Source organism: Gossypium raimondii, chromosome 5, assembly GCF_025698545.1.
Source record: "Gossypium raimondii isolate GPD5lz chromosome 5, ASM2569854v1, whole genome shotgun sequence".
NCBI lineage: Eukaryota > Viridiplantae > Streptophyta > Magnoliopsida > Malvales > Malvaceae > Gossypium > Gossypium raimondii.
The window spans coordinates 50,996,580-51,016,353 of record NC_068569.1 but is presented as its reverse complement, the minus strand read 5'-3'; the positions used below and the strand labels follow the sequence as shown (position 1 = coordinate 51,016,353).

Here is a 19,774-nt window from a genome sequence, read left to right as displayed (position 1 = left end):
ACCTCGATACGAGTTCGATTTAGGATCACGTTATGTGAGAATAAATTAGTGTTATTTGTTCAATTATAGGCTTTGGAGTGCTGGGGGGACTATTTTAGCATTAAACAAAACTAGGTGTGTACATGAAACGCAGAAAATGAGATTCGATGAAAAGTCAAAGTTGCTTGCTGTTTGGACAGCAGCAGTAGGCTAAATTTGAAAAATCACCATAAATTGTGGAAATCAAATTAGAGGATGAACAAAATATGGAATTAAATATTATTGAGTCTAGTTTCTCATAGAAAAAGCGGTGTAAGTTATAGAATTGTAAATCGTGAGATATAATAAATTTTGTGAGACAAGGTCAGAATGAATTTGGGTTCCCCTGTTCTGACTTTGGAAAATCATAAAAAATAGTATAAAATAATTAGGGGTTAAAATTTACATTTTTAAATTACTAAAGAATCTATTTTCAGTAGAAAAAAATTGAAACATCATCCAAATTTTGTACTAAGAGATAATTATTTTTTTGTAAAGAAAGATCAAAGTTGTCAGATAGCAAAACAGGGGTAAGTTTGAAGATTTTACTGTACTTATTGGCTAAACCAAAATTCTAAAAATTTTATGGTAGAAATTTATTTGAGTCTAGTTTCAAAGACAACAAGTGGATCTTAATTTGGAATTTTGTAGCTCAAGATATAAATTATTTAGTAACAGTGACTCAAGTAGACAACTTTGAAGGAACATATAAGTAAATAGTGAAAATATATATGAATATTTAGCTAGCATGGGTTACATTAAAAAAATGGACTACGCGGCCAAGGCCAATTTGGGCCAAGTGGGCCACACGGGCAGACCACATAGGCGTGTGAGCCCATTTTCACTGAATTGATTGCTAAGGTTGCACGGGTCACCCAAGTCGAATGTAAACCTACTGTAGGGTTGTTAAGCATCACTTAAACCCCTAATTGTACGAACTAACTATTTGATTTATATATGTGTTGAGTATGATGATAGTATGCTTGTATACTGTACTGGTTATATGTTCTGATATCCTTAGATAGCATGTCATGACTTGTATGTTGCATTGCATGGGGTTGGGTTGATTATATTTGGAGGAAGTGTACTGAAAGGCTCTTAAGTCTAATATACTTGCAGCTCAGCTACAAATTACTATTTTGTGCCGCTTTCGGTACTACCTGGAGTGTAGGGATGGATGGGTTGATTTTGTAATCACTAAATTTTGTCCGGTACGTTCTTCGTGTTTTTATTTTATTTTATTTATTTTATCTTATATATATTAAAAAAAATTATGATTTTTTTGGGTTTGCCTAATGTGGGCCTAATGATTGGGCCCAATGGTTGGGCATGTACGGTTGGATTTGGGTTTTGAATAATTTAATTTTGGACTTGTTTGGGCTTTGGCCCATTGTTTTGTTTTGTTTTTTTATGTTTTAAAAATATTAATAAAATAATAATAAATCAGAAAAAAATACAAAAAATGTAAATTACATTCGGACCCTTAAAATTTCTAAAAATTACATTTTAGCCCCATTTTTTAAAAATTACATTTTTACCCTGAAAACTTTACACCCTTTACAATTTGGTCCTCCTGGACATGTCAAATCTGCCAGTCGGCAGCCAAGCGTGCTCCACCCACCTCCAGCTACTCCAGCAGCCTCCCTAGGCCAATGATGCTCCCCTACCACCTGAAAACAAAGGAAAGAAGACAAAATGGAAGGATTTAAAAGAAGAAGATGAGAGGAAGAGAGGGGGGTTCATTTTTTTGGCAAAAAGAAAGAAAGAAAACTAAGACAACAGCAGCAAAAAAATCCAACAAAAAAGAGCAACGAAAGGGCCCTCACCACCGTCGCGCTCTCGCAACCACCGCCGTCGCACCGTCACCGTGACAGCACCACCACCGTCGCCCCTACACAAGCAAGAAGAGCAACAAGCAAAAACACAAAAAAAAAAAGAAACAAAAACAGCAACCAAAAAATAGCAACCAAAAAGAAAGAAGAGAAGAAAGAAAAAGATAGAGGAGGAGAAGAGAGGCGCGCCGACCACCGCGCCGTGTAACGGAGGAAGCTTTACCGGCGCAAGAAGGCTAAGGTTCGGCCCAAAAAAAGAAGAAAAAGGAAAAAGGAAAAAAAAAAGAAGAAAAAATAGAAAGAAAAAAATAGAAGAAAAAGAGAAAAAGAAAGAAAAAAATAAAAAACAGCAGGCTAGTTTTGGTGGACCAGCAGCAGCCCACCAGCAGTGGCCCACCCGTGCAGCTTCAGTCCATCAGCAGGCCCAGAGCAATAGTCCAACAGATTCAGCTCATTTCCTAGCAGCCCGCAAGTAGCAGCCCAACAAAAAAAAAAGCAAAGAGAAGAGGGCCTATTCTTCAAGCCCACAATTTTTGGGCTTTTTAAAAAGCCATTTTAATTTAACTCATATATTTAAATGGTATTTCATTTAATTTAAATTTACATCTTTTAGAATAGTTTTATAAATATTATTATGTCATTTTATTTTCATGTTTAAAATAAAAATTATTTTAATGCATAAGGCAACGAACCGATTTAGCATCAAGCTATTGATTTCATCGCTATGTTGGGTGGATATCGATAGCTCGTGTTAAATTCGGGACGTCCTTTTAAAATAAAAAAATGTTCAAAAATCCTCGTATTTAAAAAAAATCCTCATGTTTTAATGGAATTCCGATTAAATATTAAGTTGAATTGGTTTGACACTAATTCATCGATTTCATCGCCATGTTGGGGTGAACATCATCGATTCGTGTTAAATACGATACGATTTTTAAAAAAATAAAAAAATAAAAAAAATTTGTGTTGCAAATTTTAATATTTTCGAATATTACTCGAATTTCAAAATTTTTGACTTTTTGCATTTTTAAGAGTTTTCGTGTTTCACAAGAAATTTCCGCGTTTTTTAAATAAAATTCGTATTTCAAAAATTCCCGTGTTTTAAAAATTTCTGTGTTTTCAAAAATTTTCGTATTTTTAAAAAATTCGCGTTTCAAAAATCCTCGTGTTTTCAAAAATTCCAGTATTTCAAAAATTTTTATGTTTTCAAAGATTCCGGTGATCCAAAATTTCGGGTTTTCAAAAAATTTTTCGTGTTTTCAAAATTTTCGTGTTTTCAACAATTCTCGTGTTTCACAAATTTCCGTGTTTCAAAATTTTTTATGTTTTAAAAAAAATTGTCGTGTTTTTTTAAAAATTTTCGTGTTTTTAAATTTTCATGTTTCAAAAAATTTTCGTGTTTTTAAAAATTCTCGTGTTTCAAAAAAAAACTTTCGTTTTTTTTAAAAAATTCATGCTTCAAAATTCCCGTGTTTTTAAAAAAAATTATTGTCATGTTTCAATCGAATCACGATTAAATATTAAATTGAACTTGTATTTTGAAAATTAAGACAACATGCGTTTAACGAGATACCAATTTTGGGCGTCGCGAGGGTGCTAATACCTTCCTCATGGCAGAATAGACTCCGGACTCTAATTTTCTCTGGATTTTTACGTAGACCTAAAATTACCTCTTTTTTAAAAAAAATTAAAAATAAACTTTTCTCTTAAAAAGGAATTTATTAGGTGTCCGATCGCACCTAGGGAAAAGGATCGGTGGCGACTCCTTTTTCAAATAAAGTCGAGATTCAATTTTCAAATTTTCAATAATCATTTCGACTAGCGCCCGTGCTAAAATTTTTAGGTCGCTACAGATTTGATCCCCACATGAAGTGTAGGGTTGGACAGAGATGGTGTGTAGAGGCTGGTTGGGTAAGACTTTGTTATTGAATACTGCATGATTGCTACTGATACTGTGATGGGCTATGGCTCTACTGCATATTTGATATTGTACTGAGAAAGGCTAAGGTCGAAACTGTTACTGATACTGAAAAAGGGTTTGGCTCAAGACTAATTAAACTGTGCACTGTAATTTGCTATTGTTTATTTTATGAGGGATTACACACTGAGTTTTTCGTAAACTCGCCCCTTTTGTTTAAATATGCACAGGTAATCCCCAGATCTAGACGGATCGGTGTGGCGGAGGACCCGGCATTGACCACAGTTTTGGACTGTCATGGTTTTTAACCCATATTTACAATAATTGGTTTTATTTCTATTTTGTTTTTACTGGCTAAGTTTTTGGGTTGTAATTGGACTTTCGGACTTTGGTTTTGGGTTTTAATTATCTTTACCTTATGGATTACAACTGCTAGTACGTAGTAGGAAACCTCAGTTTTTTTTTTCAAATGAAACAAATGTTTTTTCCTAAATGCACGATTTTTTAATCTATTTTAAAAACTTTTGCAAACGAATCACGTTTTGAAACTATCGATTAAATGAGCAACGCAATTTTGGAACTAATAAAATATTAAGATAAAAAAATTCAATGGAAATGGTTTTAACGTGACGACAGGGTTTTCAAACACCCAATCATGTAACATCACTAGATTCGGCCATAACGTCTAGGTCGGGTTTGGGGTGTTACATTAAATGCATGGATCCCAAACAAATATTTGTCGCAAGTTAACTAATATTTTCAGCTTGACAATTGATAGCTAGCTTAGTTGAGCCTTGAGGTAGTGTAAGCCCATCATATTCATAGATCTAACATTAAATCTTGAGACTCACAACATAACTTTTTAGAGAACACCTATAACGAAAGAATTAACTATTATTACCGACAGTTAACACTTTAATTTGGATAAAAAAAAACTTTGTAAATTCAGTCTCTAGTAACTTCTTTTGCCCAAAAATTTGGTGTTTACTTAAAAAAAAACTTGTTTTATTAAATTTTATTTGAATGGACTGGTGGGCACATTGAGATAAAAGGGTCACTCATTTCATAGTCAATGTTTGGACCGTTACGTTTAGAAAATAAGATAACTTTTTTTTTGGTATTTTTCATGTTTATTTTAAAGTTCATGTTCGAGATTTATATTTATCTCTTCTAACAATATAACTTTCAGAGTTCGAATCTTGATTTTTCCTTTAAAAGTGTAATATGTCTTACTATATCTAATAACCAACTCTTTAAACATAAATATATTTCACAATATGTAATCTGAGCACCTTATATCAACAATTTTCAATAAATAATATTCATCCCATTCAAAGGTATTTATCAGTTTTCAAAATTTGATCAAACGATTGGATAGAAAATTAATCAATCTTATAAAGGATGGACCAGTTGATCTATAAATCAATTGAACCAACAATAAAGTCGATTAAAACCAATTGAACCGAAAATTGAACGGTTGTCTATTAATCTTTAAATAATTTTTATATGCTAACAATTTGTTTTACTTATATTTTAACATATTTTGTATTCGTATTATTTTCATGTTGTATATAAAAAAATGTTTTTTGACTAAGCTCTTCATGTTCTCTTCACAACTCTAATACAAACACATGAATAATTAATACGAGAAACGCTAACACATGCATATGCGTGTGAAAACCACAATTTAGATAACACATATATGTTTAAAAAAGATTTGAAAACAATGAAACATAATATTTGAATCTAATTAGTCATAATAACATATGAAATATATATGATATTACAATTGAAGAAAATAATAAATTGTGCATATTAAAATAAAATGTACAAAATATATTAAAATATATTAAAATAACATATTAAAATATATTAAAACAATAATGAATAAATTTTTAAACTAATTTATTGGGAATATAAATAAAAACAATTTAATTCTCATTTAATTCTACTAAATTTAAAATATTATTCAACCTCAATTTTATAGAATATGCTATGGAATTTCGATCGATTCATACATTGTTGAAGGACCAAAAGTAAAAAAATAACAAAGTAAAATAATATAATAATTTTGCGGCCTTCTAAGGTGTATGTTTACGTGGTCACTTCAAGTCCCTACAAAGTTGCTTAAAGATATCAATGTATATATACATAAATATATATTATACTAAATTATTACACTCTTTTGGGTGAATTTTTTATGTATAAAATATATTTATAAAATAATATTTAAAAAATCAAATGTGATTATGATCGAAATTGTCAAAGTAAAGCTTTAATGTTTATGGTTATGTTCAAATCATATTATATGCAGTTAGAGATAAATATAAAATTATATATGGACTTTGTTTCAATGTGTAATTTGATACATGAAGTTTGATTTGGTTCAAATGCATATATAGAACTTTTATTTTGATTCAATTGTACACATTTAAAGAAATGAATATATATATATATATATATATTTAAAATCGAATAAGTATAATTATTTGTGTCACATTTTCTCTTACATCCTAATTACTTGGTGTTGAGAGTAAGACGATTGTTGGTGAGAGGCTTGATCCACTAGGATGATGGGAGTAGCTACCTTAGAAGGTGGAGTGAAGAGACAGTAGGAGAGAGCATGCCATAGGTATTGCAAGAGGAGTTCCTTAGTGTTAGAGGAAGAGACACTAGAGGCTGGTTGAAGCTAAGGTGGAACAAATAGGCTAGGACTATGGGTTGACAGTTGAGGGAGTGATGCAAGCAACTAGAAGAGTGGTGGAAGATGCTAAGAGAGTGATGCAACAGACTGGGGGAGAGATAGAAAAGGTTAAGAAAATGGTGCAAGAGGTCAAGAGAACAACACTAAGGGTTGGAAGAGAGGTACAATAGGTAGAAGCAGACAACTGGGTTAGAGTTTGGCTTGAAAGAAGCTCAAGGGCGATGGGGTTAATGGGGGTCATTGGAGCTGTTGAGTTTGTTAAGTTAGTGAAGGTGGATAAGTTTGTTGGGTTGAAAGAAGCATTACTGTGAGAGGAAGTCGTGACTTAGTCCATACTCACTGTACCAATTGTTGATATAAGTGTTCAACAAGGAAGAGAAGGTGGTGGTGCTAAGGAGGGCCAATTCACTTAAGTTGGCTTAAAGGGAAATGAAGATAAGTTGGGGAGGAATAGGGGAGAAAGGGAGATTGAATGACTAATCATATAAGGCATGTTACAATAAGTATAGCATTTCGTTTGCTCCTTTTATAGGATTAGATCACCATTGCCAATTAATTTTATTCAAGATGTCCACTGTCGATAGAAGTGACTAATCATATACAACGTGTTGTAATAAGCTAGATTGCCAGCACAAGCTTCACTGAAACATGAATATTCAATGAACTAGAAATTGATCAAATTGCACATTTTATATATTGCAAATTGCATGACTTTCAAACACATAATAGGCTAAACAATATACAAAACTTCAAATTCCAATTCAACTAATATGACATTCTTTCATCACCTAATTTGTTCGGATTTGTATCCCAACTAATGGAATGGAATAAAAACCATAGCAACATCTAAGTTCCAACCTCTACCACACCACGCAGCTACAGCATCTACTTAAACTGAATTTGCCAAGATTGTGACCATAAAGTATCCATTAACTAATTGAAGATCGTTTTCTAAACAAATAATAGAACGGTCTGAAGTTGTACTTTTAAAAATGTTTTAATTAATACTTTAAAATTCTATAAATCAATAATAAAATTACTTTTTTATCGAATAGTAAAAAATTCTTTAAAATTTTTTATTACGATGCAGTACGAACCTCCATGTCCTGTTTATAGGGGTGAGAAAAATCTGACTCGATTTGAATAACTTGATAAAAAATCTAAATTTTGAATTAAATAGTTCGAGTTATTTGAGTTAATCGAGTTATTCTAGTCAAATCGAATAAAAAATCAAGTTTTTCGGTTTAACTCGAATATGAATTACACAATTCAAGTTATTCGAAAATTCGAATAAAAAAGGCAAAACTATGTCGCTTTGATAAATGTTTACTCATTAAGTTAAAAGGCAAAACCATTATATTGTTTATGTAGTTAATTAATCTTGTACTTCATCTACTTATTAAATAATCGGTCCATATAAACGCAACATTGAGTACAAATAATAAGATTTGTTAACTCAACTCGACTTGACTCGATTCAATTCGAAAAAAAATCAAATTGAGTTCGGTTACTAAAATAGAATTCGTCAACTTAACTAATTGAAAATTTTTTAACTCGATTCGACTCGACTCGATCGAATACTTACCTTATACCTATGAATATTAAGCTTCAAGTTATCTGCATGAGGCTACCAAGCAGGGTAGTGATTTGAGTTAGGCGTTAAAAAAATATGGATTTTAGGTTTCTTTATAGAAATTTATATAATTGAAATCCACGTGGCAGAGCAGTGCCAAATGTCGAAACTTGAACTTACACAATAAAATTTATTTGGTGAATTAATTAAAATATCTTAAAAGTGTTTTTAACTTGAGGTGGTTTTCTTAAAATTTTATAAAAAAATACAAAAACATAAAAAAATTTTAGTTTGGATATATAATATTAAAATGATTTTAAAAATTAAAATACAAATTAGTATGTTCATAAAAAATTCAAAAGCATTACTGCAACATGAAAAAAAAAAAATGATAATTTAAATAAACAAAGGTAATGTTATCTTTATTTCATAAATTCATAAATTTGATTGATTGAGTTACTTAAATTAAAACAAATAGTTATTTATTGTAATTATTAATTAATATAATTTATTATTAAAATTAATTAAAAATGAGATTTACTTTAAATATAATTAAAATTTTTATGTATTTTCGTTATTTCTTTTATATTTTGTGTATATATATATATTAAAAGTGAGACTCATTTAATCATATTTAAAACTTAATTATTATTTAAAACTTAATTATAAAAATAAGTCCCACATTAAATATAATTAAAAAACAAAACATTATTTTATAATAGAGGTGTCCATGGGCGGTCCGGGATAAATATAAAAATTATATATGGACTTTGTTTCAATATGTAATTTGATACATGAAGTTTGATTTGGTTCAAATACATACATAGAACTTTTATTTTGATTCAATTGTACACATTTTATTGAAATAAATGAATATATATATATATATTTAAAATCGAATAAGTATAATTATTTGTGTCACATTTCTCTTGCATCCTAATGACTTGGTGTTGAGAGTAAGACGGTTGTTGGTGAGAGGCTTGATTCATTGGGATGATGGTAGTAGCCACCTTAGAAGGTGGAGTGAAGAGACAGTAAGAGAGAGCATGCCATGTGTATTGCAAGAGGAGTTCCTTAGTGTTAGAGGAAGAGACACCAGAGGTTGGTTGAAGTTGAGGTGGCACAAATAGGCTAGGACTATGGGTTGACAGTTGAGGGAGTGATGCAAGCAACTAGAAGAGTGGTGGATGCTAAGAGAGAGATGCAACGGACTGGGGGAGAGATAGAAAAGGTTAAGAAAATGGTGCAAGAGGTCAAGAGAACAACACTGAGGGTTGGAAGAGAGGTACAATAGGTAGAAACAGACAACTGGATTAGAGTTTGGCTTGAAAGAAGCTCAAGGGCAATGGGGTTAATGGGGGTCATTGGAGCTGTTGAGTTTGCTGAGTTAGTGAAGGTGGATAAGTTTGTTGGGTTGAAAGAAGCATTAGTGTGAGAGGAAGTCATGACTCAGTCCATACTCACTGTACCAATTGTTGATATAAGTGTTCAACAAGGAAGAGAAGGTGGTGGTGCTAAAGAGGGTCGATTCACTTAAGTTGGCTTAAAGGGAAAGGAAGATAAGTCAGGGAGGAATAGGGGAGAAAGGGAGATTGAATGACTAATCATATAAGGCATGCTGCAATAAGTATAGAATTTCGTTTGCTCCTTTTGTAGGATTAAATCACCATTGCCAATTAATTTTATTCAGGATGTCTACTGTCGATAGAAGTGACTAATCATATATGACTTGCTGTAATATGCTAGATTGCCAGGACAAGCTTCACTGAAACATGAATATTCAATGAACTAGAAATTTATCAAATTGCACATTTTATATATTGCAAATTGCATGACTTTCAAACACATAATAGGCTAAACAATATACAAAACTTCAAAATCCAATTCAACTAATATGACTCTTTCATCACCTAATTTGTTCGGATTTGTATCCCAACTAATGGAATGGAATAAAAACTATAGCAACATTTAAGTTCCAACCTCTACCACACCATGCAGCTAGAGGATCTACTTAAACTAAATTTGCCAAGCTTGTGACCATAAAGTATCTATTAACTAATTGAAGATCGTTTTCTAAACAAATAATAGAATGGTTTGAAGTTGTACTTTTAAAAATGTTTTAATTAATACTTTAAACTTCTATAAATCAATAATAAAATTACTTTTTTATTGAATAGTAAAAAATTCTTTAAAATTTTTTATTATGATGCGGAATGCATATCTAACCTCTATACCCCGTTGATAGGGGAGAGCAAAATCTGATTCGATTCGAATAACTCTAAAAAATCTAAATTTTGAATTAAATAGTTCGAGTTATTTGAGCTAATTGAGTTATTCTGGTCAAATCGAAAAAAAAATCAATTTTTTCTGTTTAACTCGAATATAAATTACACAATTCGAGTTATTCGAAAATTCGAATAAGAAAAGGCAAAAGTACGTCGTTTTCATAAATGTTTACTCATTAAGTTAAAAGGCTAAAGCATTATATTGTTTATGTAGTTAATTAATCTTGTACTTCATCTACTTGTTAAATAATCGGTCCATGTAAACGCAACATTAAGTACAAATAATAGGATTTGTTAACTCTACTCGACTTGACTCGATTCAATTAGAAAAAAATCAAATTGAGTTCAGTTACTAAAATAGAATTCGTCAACTTAACTAACTGAAAATTTTTTAACTCGATTCGACTCGACTCGATCGAATACTTATCTTATACCTATGAATATTAAGCTTCAAGTTATCCGCATGAGGCTACCAAGCAGGGTAGTGATTTGAGTTAGGCGTTAAAAAAAAGTATGGATTTTAGGTTTTTTTTTTTATAGAAATTTATATAATTGAAATCCACGTGGCAGTGCAGTGCCAAATGTCGAAACTTGAACTTACACAATAAAATTTATTTGGTGAATTAATTAAAATATCTTTAAAGTGTTTTTTAAATTGAGGTGGTTTACTTACAATTTTATAATAAAAATACAAAACATAAAATGTTTTTTATTAGTTTGGATATATAATATTAAAATGATTTTAAAAATTAAAATACAAATTAGTATGTTCATAAAAAAATTCAAAAGTATTACTGCAACATGAAAAATTAAAAAATGATAATTTAAATAAACAAATGTAATGTTATCTTTATTTCATAAATTCATAAATTTGGTTGATTGAGTTAATTAAATTAAAATAAATATTTATTTTATTGTAATTATTAATTAATATAATTTATTATTAAAATTAATTAAAATGAGATTTACTTTAAATATAATTAAAATTTTTATATATTTTCATTATTTCTTTTATATTTTGTGCATATATATATTAAAAGCGAGACTCATTTAATCATATTTAAAACTTAATTATAAAAATAAGTCTCACATTAAATATAATTAAAAACAAAACATTATTTTATAATATATAAATATATATGATTTATAAATAACAATATCTTCGTCATTCACATTATTGATAGTCTTTGTATTTAGATTTGCTTAATTTTAATTATATATTTTTAGTTTTAAAATTTTAGTTTTAATATAAATAGTAACAATTGAATTTGATAGACAAAATTTTATTATTAATCTTGTACTATGTGTACAATTTGATCATTATTAGTCCTTATACTTTACAAATTTAGTCTCATGATAATCGTTAAATCCTTTAAATAAAATGAGATAATCTTTTATGAGTATTATATGAAAATAGTAAGCTGACATTGTATTTAACATATGATAATATGTTTGTTGCATACGTTGTTGATAATAAGATGATCTTGTCCTATGTGTAATTTTTGTGGAATATTTTTTATTCGAAACGAGCCCACACTCGGCATATGTGAGCTTAAAGATGGTGGAGAAGACTACTTGTCGAAGCGTTCATCCTAAACGAATAAAAAATATACAAATTTAATTAAGTGTTTGTTATTTTTAGATATCACATCCAAGTTTTAGTTTTAGAAAAAAAATTTAAAGCTTTGATTTTTTCCTAATTTTATTTTCCGCTACATTTTTCAAACTCGATTTTTTAATAATTGATATTAATAAATTTCTCTTATTCTTGAATAATTTGATTATATAAAAGTGACATTTTATATAATTATTATTTTTCAAGTTAGTCTAAAATTTAAATTTAAATTTAATAAATTTTATTAAAATAAATAGTAAATTTATTAAATTTAAAAGGAAGATTTATAAATTTTATTAATAACAATTGAAGATTGCATTTAAAAATAAAGTTTAATTTTTTATTAAATATTATTCACATTAAAAAAAATAAAAAACACCACTTCGCAACCCAAAATTTACACTTCTACTGCTACTGCCGCTGCCATTTCTGCTTTCATTTTTGCTTACTTTCAAGATATAGGTAAGCTTCCTTCTTCTTTTATTCTTCGTTGGGTTGTTAATGCTGGACGCCATCTTTCTAATTTCCACTCTTTTTCTTCTTCTACTAACACCATTGCTACCCACATCGAATGCCTAAGTAAGAAACTCATGTCCATGCCTGTTAGAGGAAAGGGAAAAAGAGACCACCGCTTCGATAATGTTGATCATGCTTTGATTTTGTTCAATAAGATGATTGGAAAGTACCCAAACCTTCAATTGTGGAATTCAATAAATTATTAGGAGCCATTGTTAAGATGAAATATTATGCCATTGTTGTTTCTAAGTATAGACAGATCGAATTATTGGGAGTTTCCCATGATGTTTATTCTATGAGCATCGTGATTAATTGCTTTTGTCAATTAAGTCGAATTGATTTTGGGTTTTCTGTATTGGGGAAAATGCTGAAGTTAGGTGTTGAACCTGATGTTGTAATGTTTTTCAACTTTGATTAATGGGCTTTGTAATCAAAGTAAGATTTCTGAGGCCGTTCGTATGTTCGATGAAATGACTGAAAAAGGGTATCAACCTAATTTGATTGTTTACAGTACAATGCCTTTGTAAGAACGGTTTGTTACAGGAGGCTCTCGATCTCTTCTCCGAAGTGAAGGTTGAAGGCATAAGACCAGATATCTCTACTTACACTTGCTTAATTCATGGTATGTGTAATTTGGGCCAGCAGGAGGAGGCAACAAGGCTTTTGAATGAAATGGTTGATAACAATATTTCACTTAATATTGTCACATATAATACATTGGTTGATGCTCTTTGCAAGGAAGGAACGATTTCTAAAGCTGTAGAGACCGTTGACATGTTGAGAAAGCAAGGCATTGAGCCTGATTTTGTCACGTATAGTACATTGGTTGATGCGCATTGCAAGGAAGGGATGGTCTCTGAAGCTGAGGATATTGTTGACGTAATGATAAAGCGAGGCATTGAGCCTGATGTTGTTACCTATAGTGCATTGGTTGATGCGCATTGCAAGGAAGGAATGGTCTCTGAAGCTGAGGATATTGTTGATGCAATGATAAAGAGAGGCATTGAGCCTAATGTTGTTACCTATAGTGCATTAGTTAATGGTCATTGCTTGCAGAATGAAATGGATAAAGCTAGAAGAGTTTTCAACTTGATGATTGAGAAGGGTTGTGCACCTAATATAGTTACTTACAGCACCATGATCAATGGATATTGCAAAGGTAAGAGGTTAGACGAAGCAATGGAACTCTTTCATAAAATATCTCAAAAGGGACCAATCCCGAATATTTTCGCATACAACACTCTCTTGCAAAGTATGTTTCAGTTAGGGAAAGTTTCAACTGCATGTGAACTTTTTAGAAAGATGCTTGCTTCTGGACAAGTTCCAGATTTAGGGACCTGTTTGATTTTGCTGAATGGTTTAGGCAAAACAGGTCATATTGAGGAGGCATTGAAACTTTTTCAAGCAACGTGAAACAGTGGGTTGGAACTTGATATTGTCCCATATAATATCCTAATTGATGGGTTGTGCAAAGCTGGGCATATCGAATTTGCCAAGGAATTATTTCATCAACTCTCAGACAATGGTTTAAAACCGGATGTTTACACATATTGTATAATGATTAATGGACTGTGTAAAGAGGGATTGCCAGATGAAGCATACAGGTTGTTTGGGAGCATGGGAGATAATGACTGTTTGCCTAATAGCTGCTGTTATAATGTAATGATTTGGGTGTTCCTTCGCAACAGCTATACCTCAAAGGTAACACAACTTCTTACGGAAATGGTTGGTAAGGGATTTTCTGCAGATATATTCACTGCCACCTTACTTATGGATCTTATCATATACTCTAATAAATCAATCTTGCTCTGAAATGTTTCACAAATTGTGTAAAGATCATCACTTGCAATGTGAATCAGCTGTACATAACCATTGCACAGTGATAAAAGATTGTGGAAACTAGAATGAGGTTTAGTGTCTATTTTCAATATTGTTGATTTTGTTCTGACTTGTGTAGCTTGTTGATCTTGATCTTAGCAACTTCTTGATCTTCTTGGTGGTGATATTAAGAAATTAGGGGAAAACCAATATTGCTTGTGAATTTTAAAGCAGGGGCATTTGTACGAACAACTAAACATGAGTTGAGAATAAAAGGAATTGAAATAAATATTAAGGCGATTTAATGGCATTGATGTTCGTGTGTTGAGTAAATGAAGGGTTTAATGTTTATATAAAGGAGGGTAGTGATTTCAGCCTATCCCCAACAGTCCCTGTACTGTCCTTGCAAAGAATGCTCCTCAGTGCAGCAGGTGGTGGATTCAGCAGCCTGCTTAGGCCAAACGCATTGGCTTCCCGGACAATGTGATGTATCTTGACCTTCCTTTGCCGATTATAAAGAACTCGAATTGTGCGATATGCTCTGCTTAGCAGCAGACTCATCCAATATGATGCGGACAGCAGCAGCACTGTCGCTCGCAATCTCGACACGTCTAAAGCCTTGGATCCAAAGAAGATTCAAACCGTCCGAAATGAGCCACAATTTGGTTTATTTTGTCAAATTAAACAAAATCATATCATCACGTGAGTTGGATGCATTAAGATGACACAATTGGGAATCTTATAAAGCTCTTTCAATGTTCAAAAAATATATAATAAAAACAATAATGGATGAATTTTTTAAACTAATTTATTGGGAATATAAATAAAAACAATTTAATTCTCATTTAATTCTACTAATTTTAAAATATTATTCAACCTCGAATTTTATAGAATATGCCATGGAATTTCGATATGATCCACACATAGTTGAAGGACCAAAAAGTAAAATAATATAATAATATTTGCGGCCTTCTAAGGTGTATGTTTACGTGGTCACTTCAAGTCCCTACAAAGTTGCTTAAAGATATAAATATATATATACATAAATATATATTATACTAAATTATTACACACTTTTGGGTGAAATTTTTTTTGTAGAAAATATATTTATAAAAATATTTTAAAAAAATCAAATGTGATTATGATCGAAATTGTCAAAGTAAAGCTTTAATGTTTATGGTTATGTTCAAATCATATTATATGTAGTTAGGGATAAATATCAAAATACTTTGTTTCAAGGTGTAATTTGATACATGAAGTTTGATTTGGTTCAAATGCATACATAAAACTTTTATTTTGATTCAATTGTACACATTTAAAGAAATGAATATATATATTTTTAAAATCGAATAAGTATAATTATCTGTCACATTTTCTCTAGCATCCTAATGACTTGGTGTTGAGAGTAAGAGGGTTGTTAGTGAAAGGCTTGATCCAGTGGGATGATGGTAGTAGCCACCTTGGAAGGTCGAGTGAAGAGACAGGAGGAGAGAGAGCATGCCATATGTATTGCAAGAGGAGTTCCTTAGTGTTAGAGTAAGAGACACCAGGGGTTGGTCGAAGAGGCGGCACAAATAGGCTAGGACTATAGGTTAACAGTTGAGGGAGTGATGCAAGCAACTAGAAGAATGGTGGAAGATGCAAAGAGAGTGATGCAACAGAGTGGGGGAGAGATAGAAAAGGTTAAGAAAATGGTGCAAGAGGTCGAGGGAACAACACTGAGGGTTGGAAGAAAGGTACTATAGGTAGAAGCAGACAACTAGGTTAAATCACCATTGCCAATTAATTTTATTTAGGATATCCACTGTCGGTAGAAGTAACTAATCATATACGACATACTGCAATAAGCTAGATTGCCAGGACAAGCTTCACTAAAACATGAATATTCAATGAACTAGAAATTGATCAAATTGCACATTTCATATATTGCAAATTGCATGACTTTCAAACACATAATAGGCTAAACAATATACAAAACTTCAAAATCCAATTCAACTAATATAACACTCTTTTATCACCTAATTTGTTTGGATTTGTATCCCAACTAATGGAATGGAATGAAAACCATAGCAACATTAAGTTCCAACCTCTACCACACCACGCAGGTAGAGCATCTACTTAAACTGAATTTACCAAGATTGTGACCATAAAGTATCCATTAACTAATTGAAGATCGTTTTCTAAATAGATAATAGAACGGTCTGAAGTTGCACTTTTAAAAATGTTTTAATTAATACTATAAAATTCTATAAATCAATAATAAAATTACTTTTTTTATCGAATAGTAAAAAATTCTTTAAAATTTTTTATTACGATGCAGCATGCATATCTAACCTCCATGCCCTGTTAATAGGGGTGAGCAAAATCTGATTCGATTCAAAAAATTCGATAAAAACTCTAAATTTTAAATGAAATAGTTCGAGTTATTTGAGTTAATCGAGTTATTTGGATCAAATCGAATAAAAAATCAAGTTTTTCGATTTAACTCGAATATGAATTACACAATTCAAGTTATTCCGCTAATTTTATTTTCCGCTACATGTTTCAAACTCGATTTTTTAATAATTGATATTAGAGTCAAGTTGTGCTCTATCTATATGTTTAAGGAGATAATCAAAAATTAATTTCTCTTATTCTTGAATGATTTGATTATACTCGATTCGATTAATTCGAAATTTAATTTTTGTTTTTATTTGTTTTAATCAAATCAAGTTTTACTCGCTCTTAGATGCATCGACAAAATATAAATTATAAAAATAAAGTATTTTATAGATTTAAGTTTTAAAAAGCAAATAGTTATTTTATTAAATTTAAAAGGAAGATTTATAAGTATTAATAATAATTGAAAATTGCATTTAATAATAAAGTTTAATTTTTATTAAATATTATTAACATTAAAAAAATAAGGGAAACACCACTTCGCGACCCTAAATTTACACTTCTTCTGCTACTGCCGCTGCCATTTCTGCTTTCAAGATATGGGTAAGCTTCCTTCTTCTTTTATTCTTCGTTCTGTTGTTAATGCTGGAAGCCATCTTTCTAACTTCCACTCTTTTTCTTCTTCTTCTAACACCATTGCTACCCACATCGAATGCCTAAGTAAGAAACCCATGTCCATGCCTGTTAGAGGAAAGGGAAACAGAGACCACCACTTCGATAATGTTGATCATGCTTTGAGTTTGTTCAATAAGATGATTGAAAAGTACCCAAAGCCTTCAATTGTGGAATTCAATAAATTATTAGGAGCCATTGTTAAGATGAAACATTATGCCATTGTTGTTTCTAAGTATAGCCAGATGGAATTATTGGGAGTTTCCCATGATGTTTATTCTATGAATATCTTGACTAATTGCTTTTGTCAATTAGGTCGAATTGATTTTGGGTTTTCTGCTTTGGGGAAAATGCTGAAGTTAGGTGTTGAGCCTGATGTTGTAACTTTTTCAACTTTGATAAATGGGCTTTGTAATCAAAGTAAGATTTCTGAGGCCGTTTGTATGTTCGATGAAATGACTGAAAAAGGGTATCAACCTAATTTGATTGTTTACAGTACAATGCTTAAGGGGTTGTGTAAGACCGGTAATACTGGTAGAGCTGTTAGGTTTCTAAGGCTGATGGAAAGCAGAGGTTATGAACCTAATATTGTAGCATATAATACCATCCTTGACTGTCTTTGTAAGAACGGATTGTTGAAGGAGGCTCTCGATCTCTTCTCCGAAGTGAAGGTTAAAGGCATTAGACCACATATCTTTACTTATAACTGCTTAATTCATGGTATGTATAATTTGGGCCAGCAGGAGGAGGCAACAATGCTTTTGAATGAAATGGTTAATAACAATATTTCAATTAATATTGGCACTTATAATATATTAATTGATGCACTTTGCAAGGAAGGAACGATTTCTAAAGCTGTAGAGACCGTTGACATGATGAGAAAGCAAGGCATTGAGCCTAATGTTGTCACGTATACTGCATTGGTTGATGCGCATTGCAAGGAAGGGATGGTCTCAGAAGCTGAGGATATTGTTGACGCAATGATAAAGCGAGGCATTGAGCCTGATGTTGTCTCGTATAATACATTGGTTGATGCACATTGTAAGGAAGGGATGGTTTTTGAAGCTGAGGATATCACTGACGCAATGATAAAGCGAGGCATTGAGCCTAATGTTGTTACCTATAGTGCATTAATCAACGGCCATTGCTTGCAGAATGAAATGGATAAAGCTAGAAGAGTTTTCAACTTGATGATTGAGAAGGGTTTTGCACCTAATATAGTTACTTATAACACCATGATCAATGGATATTGCAAAGGTAAAAGGTTAGACAAAGCAATGGAACTCTTTCATGAAATATCTCTCAAGGGACCAATCCCGGATACTGTCACATATAGCACTCTCTTGCAAAGTATGTTTCAGTTAGGGAGAGTTTCAGCTGCATGTGAACTGTTTAGAAAGATGCTTGCTTCTGGACAAGTTCCAGATATAGCGACCTGTTTGATTTTGCTGGATGGTTTATGCAAAACAGGTCATATCAAAGAGGCATTGAAACTTTTTCAAGCAATGCAAAACACTGGGTTGGAACTTGATATTGTCCCGTATACTATCCTAATTGATGGGTTTTGTAAAGCTGGGCATATCGAAGTTGCCAAGGAATTATTTCATCAACTCTCAAACAATGGTTTAAAACCGAATGTTGTCACATATTGTGTAATGATTAATAGGCTGTGTAAAGAGGGATTGCCAGATGAAGCATACAGGTTATTTGGGAGCATGGGAGATAATGACTGTTTGCCTAATAGCTGCTGTTATAATGTAATGATTCGGGGGTTCCTTCGCAACAGCTATACCTCAAAGGCAACACAACTTCTTACGGAAATGGTTGGTAAGGGCTTTTCTGCAGATATATTCACTGCCACCTTATTTATGGATCTTATCATATACTCTAATAAATCAATCTTGCTCTGAAATGTGTCACAAATTGTGTAAAGATCATAACATGCAAATGTGAATCAGTTTGTACATAACCATTGTACAGTGATAAAAGATTCTGGAAACTAGAATGAGTTTTAGTGTCTATTTTCAATATTGTTGATTGTTCTGACTTTGTGTTGTAAGCGAGAATCTTGTTGGTGGTAATGGTAAGAACTTAGAGGAAAACCAATATCTGTAGCAATGACAATAGCATCAGTATAATTTTCGGCTGCTCAGAACTTTTAACTCCAAGTGTGGAATTCAATCAAATTTGGGGTTTGTTTGTTTGATTGAAAACATTTTCTGGAGAATGATTTCCGGAAAATAGTATGCTTTTCGGAAAAATGTAATATTTTCCTAATGGTTTTATGTAAAACATTTTACAGTATTTGATAAGTTTTCTTGAACTCATTTTTTTAAAATTGTTTCAAGTGAAACAGATACAAGATAAATATTTTCATAACAGAAAAAATTTTCTTTTCATTATTTAATTACCAAAACTATCGTAAAATAAAGTATTTATCTTTA

General features: G+C 31.4%; 2 protein-coding genes and 1 long non-coding RNA gene across 4 annotated transcripts in view; 2 read left to right on the top strand and 1 right to left on the bottom strand.

Moving 5' to 3' along the window:
* The window catches only part of LOC105767169 (putative pentatricopeptide repeat-containing protein At1g12700, mitochondrial), an 88,990-nt gene extending 69,558 nt beyond the window's left edge, over nt 1-19,432 (top strand). For both annotated transcript variants that reach the window (XM_052630110.1, XM_052630111.1), the window contains exon 2: nt 17,694-19,432. In XM_052630110.1, coding sequence (XP_052486070.1) covers nt 17,694-19,240 — 1,547 coding nt within the window. In that variant the 3' untranslated portion in view covers nt 19,241-19,432. The remainder of the gene's footprint in view (nt 1-17,693) is intronic.
* Nucleotides 1,473-2,169, bottom strand: LOC105766445 (uncharacterized). The gene is made up of 2 exons (XR_001125242.2): nt 1,845-2,169; nt 1,473-1,688 (listed from the first exon to the last, which is right to left on the bottom strand). It is a non-coding gene; the product is annotated as an uncharacterized LOC105766445 (long non-coding RNA).
* Nucleotides 12,368-14,630, top strand: LOC105767168 (pentatricopeptide repeat-containing protein At5g16640, mitochondrial). The gene is made up of 2 exons (XM_052630117.1): nt 12,368-13,620; nt 13,825-14,630. The coding sequence occupies exons 1-2, from the start codon at nt 13,086-13,088 to the stop codon at nt 13,872-13,874; spliced, it is 585 nt and encodes a 194-aa protein (XP_052486077.1). The 5' UTR covers nt 12,368-13,085; the 3' UTR covers nt 13,875-14,630.
* Nucleotides 19,433-19,774: the final 342 nt, after the last annotated feature.

Excerpts from the sequence above, each read along its gene's own strand:
- LOC105767168 (XM_052630117.1), top strand. The coding sequence starts at position 13,086 with ATGTGTAATTTGGGCCAGCAGGAGGAGGCAACAAGGCTTTTGAATGAA. Across the intron at positions 13,621-13,824 it reads GATCAATGGATATTGCAAAG|GCAAAACAGGTCATATTGAG; the intron begins GTAAGAGGTTAG and ends TGAATGGTTTAG.